The sequence below is a fragment of the Cryptotermes secundus genome, unplaced genomic scaffold, assembly GCF_002891405.2.
Source record: "Cryptotermes secundus unplaced genomic scaffold, Csec_1.0 scaffold312, whole genome shotgun sequence".
Taxonomy (NCBI): domain Eukaryota; kingdom Metazoa; phylum Arthropoda; class Insecta; order Blattodea; family Kalotermitidae; genus Cryptotermes; species Cryptotermes secundus.
Window position 1 is genome coordinate 565732 of NW_019727091.1, and position 2819 is coordinate 568550.

Here is a 2819-nt window from a genome sequence, read left to right on the forward strand (position 1 = left end):
GAAGATGTTACAAAAGAGTCGGTTCTTGTGAACAAAAAAAAACCTTTTGCTTTCATAAAAAGAGGAGAATTTCATGACCAGGTAAGCGACTGTTAGCTACTCAAGTATTTTATTCAATGAATTTAGCGATTTAACTGAGCGATTCATTGTGTAGAGAGGTAAAATATCCACCCTTGTCCCTACCAATGAGCTTTCTTCAATATTTGGTCATACGACAAGCAAGCACGTAAAGAAGTACGATTCATTCAATGTTACATAACAACTTAACTTCAAGAATCCTGAATAAATTTAGCAGGCTAAACAAACAATTTACAACAATAAAAAACAGCATTAAATTCAAGAGTGATCAAATCATAAAACTTCGTGACATTTTCAAATGGATGTCATGTCATGGCTCAGGCGGTTGGTCACCGGCTTCTAACCACAGCGGTCCGGGTTCAACATGAGGTCATGTGAAATTTATGGTGGACAAAGTAGCATTGTGACGGGTTTTCTCAGAGAACTTCGGTTTCCCTTGCCAATTCTGTCTCCACCAACTGCTCCAATTCATTAATCATTCTACTATCGACGCTCTATAGTCTCGACACCGAACGTCGTTAAATAACCAACTTCAAAAATGCCATGGTAATATTCGAGGATTTTTAGCACTACTCACCAGACGTCGCAGTCAAGTGGGTAACTTTGTTTCGCATTCTGAGTTTTCTGTCAGCGACCGGCCCTCGTGACAGGTTTCTTCGTGAATTTGTCGGACCCTCCAGGCAACTGTGAGAACAGCGCCTCAGATGAGGCTACGCATTTCTCCTCCCACATCGCTTTCAATTTAGTGCCAATCGTCCTACTTATTATTCAGCACTCTACAGTCTGAGTTACTGACAGCGTCGAGTATTACCAGATCATCGAGTAATCAAGAGATAAACACAAAAACGACAAAAACGCGGTAATTTACAGAATGAAGCATTTTTGACTATTTAGTAAGCATATGTCAGGGGATGCTTTAGGTTTGTAGTTTCAATAAAAGTAATGCAAAAAAACGGTCACGGTAGCCGAACGACCTGAGGCCTACACTGTCTTCGCTCGCTCGGAATCAGGGATCGTGGGCTCGAATTCCACTCAGGGCATGGATGTTTGGTGTGTGTGTAGGTAGAGGCCTTGCGACGAGCTGATCACCAGCCCAAGAAGTCCTACGGAACGTCTAAGATCTAGTAAACCGAAGTGAAACGGAGAGTTTCATGGAGGTGGGCCTAGGTCCAAATTGGGGCTGTAGCACCAAAAGAAAAAAGTGCAAAAAAGAATGCTGGACTTGTTAAGGTTTTTTTTTTTCACTTCACAATACGACCCTAAGCAAAATCTGTGGAACCCGACTGAGAAACACTCCAATACCGGATCTAATTCTCATTCATACAAACGGCTTCAACACCGACAAGAATTAAAAGCAAATCAGGCGAAATGCGAACTTACATATACACTGACGGTGAGAACCAAGACGTAATAGATTCCAACTGCTACAAAGTCGTATGTTCCCAGCACACTCGACCTTGCAGGGACATCCATCTGAAATGTAAACATCAAACATTCAGAAGAGCAGCATAGCAAACGTGAAGTGACATTCGAGGCTGGAACAGGCATTAGTGTCTATACCCTGAAGTGAAGAATTCTACATTAGTGGGCGAGCTCACGTTCAGGATTTTTTTTTTCCTTGGCACTACAGCCCCAGTGGGCCTAGGCCTACCTCCATGAACTTCTCCGTTCACTTCGGTTTTTCTAGATCTTACACATTCGGTAGGACTCCTTGGGCGAGTGATCAGCACGTCGCAAGGCCTCTACCTGTACACAAACACAGAAAAACGCACACACACAAACTAAACATCCATGCCCTGAGCGGGATTCGAACCCACGATCCCGGTTTCCAAGCGAGCGAAGACAGTACATGCCTACTTTCAGGATTATTATTATTATTATTATTATTTAAACTGCAAATGGGTTTTTGCCCGGTGGCAGTGGTATTACAATAAGACACAAATAACACGCATCACACAAAATAACACACAACACTCAAACAAAACACAGCACACAGAACTACACGAACAACAAAGGACACACTAACACACAGTAAATACAATTAAAATACACTTACAACTATAACAAATACAATACAACTACAGTTATATAAATTAATATTAATAAAAGAATAAGTATACATAGTGATGAGAGAGAGAGAAAAGCACTGTTGGGTCTACACTTGATTTGGATGATATCACTGGGCACCATCATCATCATCATCAGTAGCAGCAGTAGTAGTAGTAGTAGTAGTAGTAGTAGTAGTAGTAGTAGCAACAGTGTTAGTAATAGTAGTAGTAAACACTCTACTATAAAAGATAAAGTTTTACCACGACATTAAGCAACATAGTGAATAACTGAAATGATAACCAAAAATAGACAATGACCTGATCTAATAACGGTCCTAGTATTCAGTCACAATTAATTACCCAATGGAGCACAGTCTTTCCTGAGAGGTAATGCTCATTCATCTAGTTCAGAAATTCCCCACCTAAAGGTTCGGCCACACAGAGCGCTACGCTATGTTCGCTACGTACGCTACGTACGCTGTGCACACTCTGCGACGCAGCTAACATAGGGAACATAGCGTACGTAGCGTACGTAGCGTACGGAAGTCCGTGTGGCCAGTCACATTGGCAATAAAGGGAGATATTTTTCTGTTCGGATAGCGAACATAGCGTACGTAGCGCTCTGTGTGGCCGAACCTTTGCACAGAACCCGAACATTCATCAATATCTTCGTAAAAGGCTTCTAGTGGTCTG

The 2819-nt window shown here is 41.8% G+C and overlaps 1 protein-coding gene across 1 annotated transcript in view; it reads right to left on the reverse strand.

The window, feature by feature from the left end:
* Positions 1-2819, reverse strand: part of LOC111864352 (sodium/glucose cotransporter 5) — a gene marked incomplete in the record, with an annotated part of 159836 nt that overhangs the window by 115115 nt on the left and 41902 nt on the right. Inside the window, 1 exon segment of the mRNA XM_033751398.1 lies at positions 1459-1543. Within this exon segment, the coding sequence (XP_033607289.1) occupies positions 1459-1543 (85 nt within the window).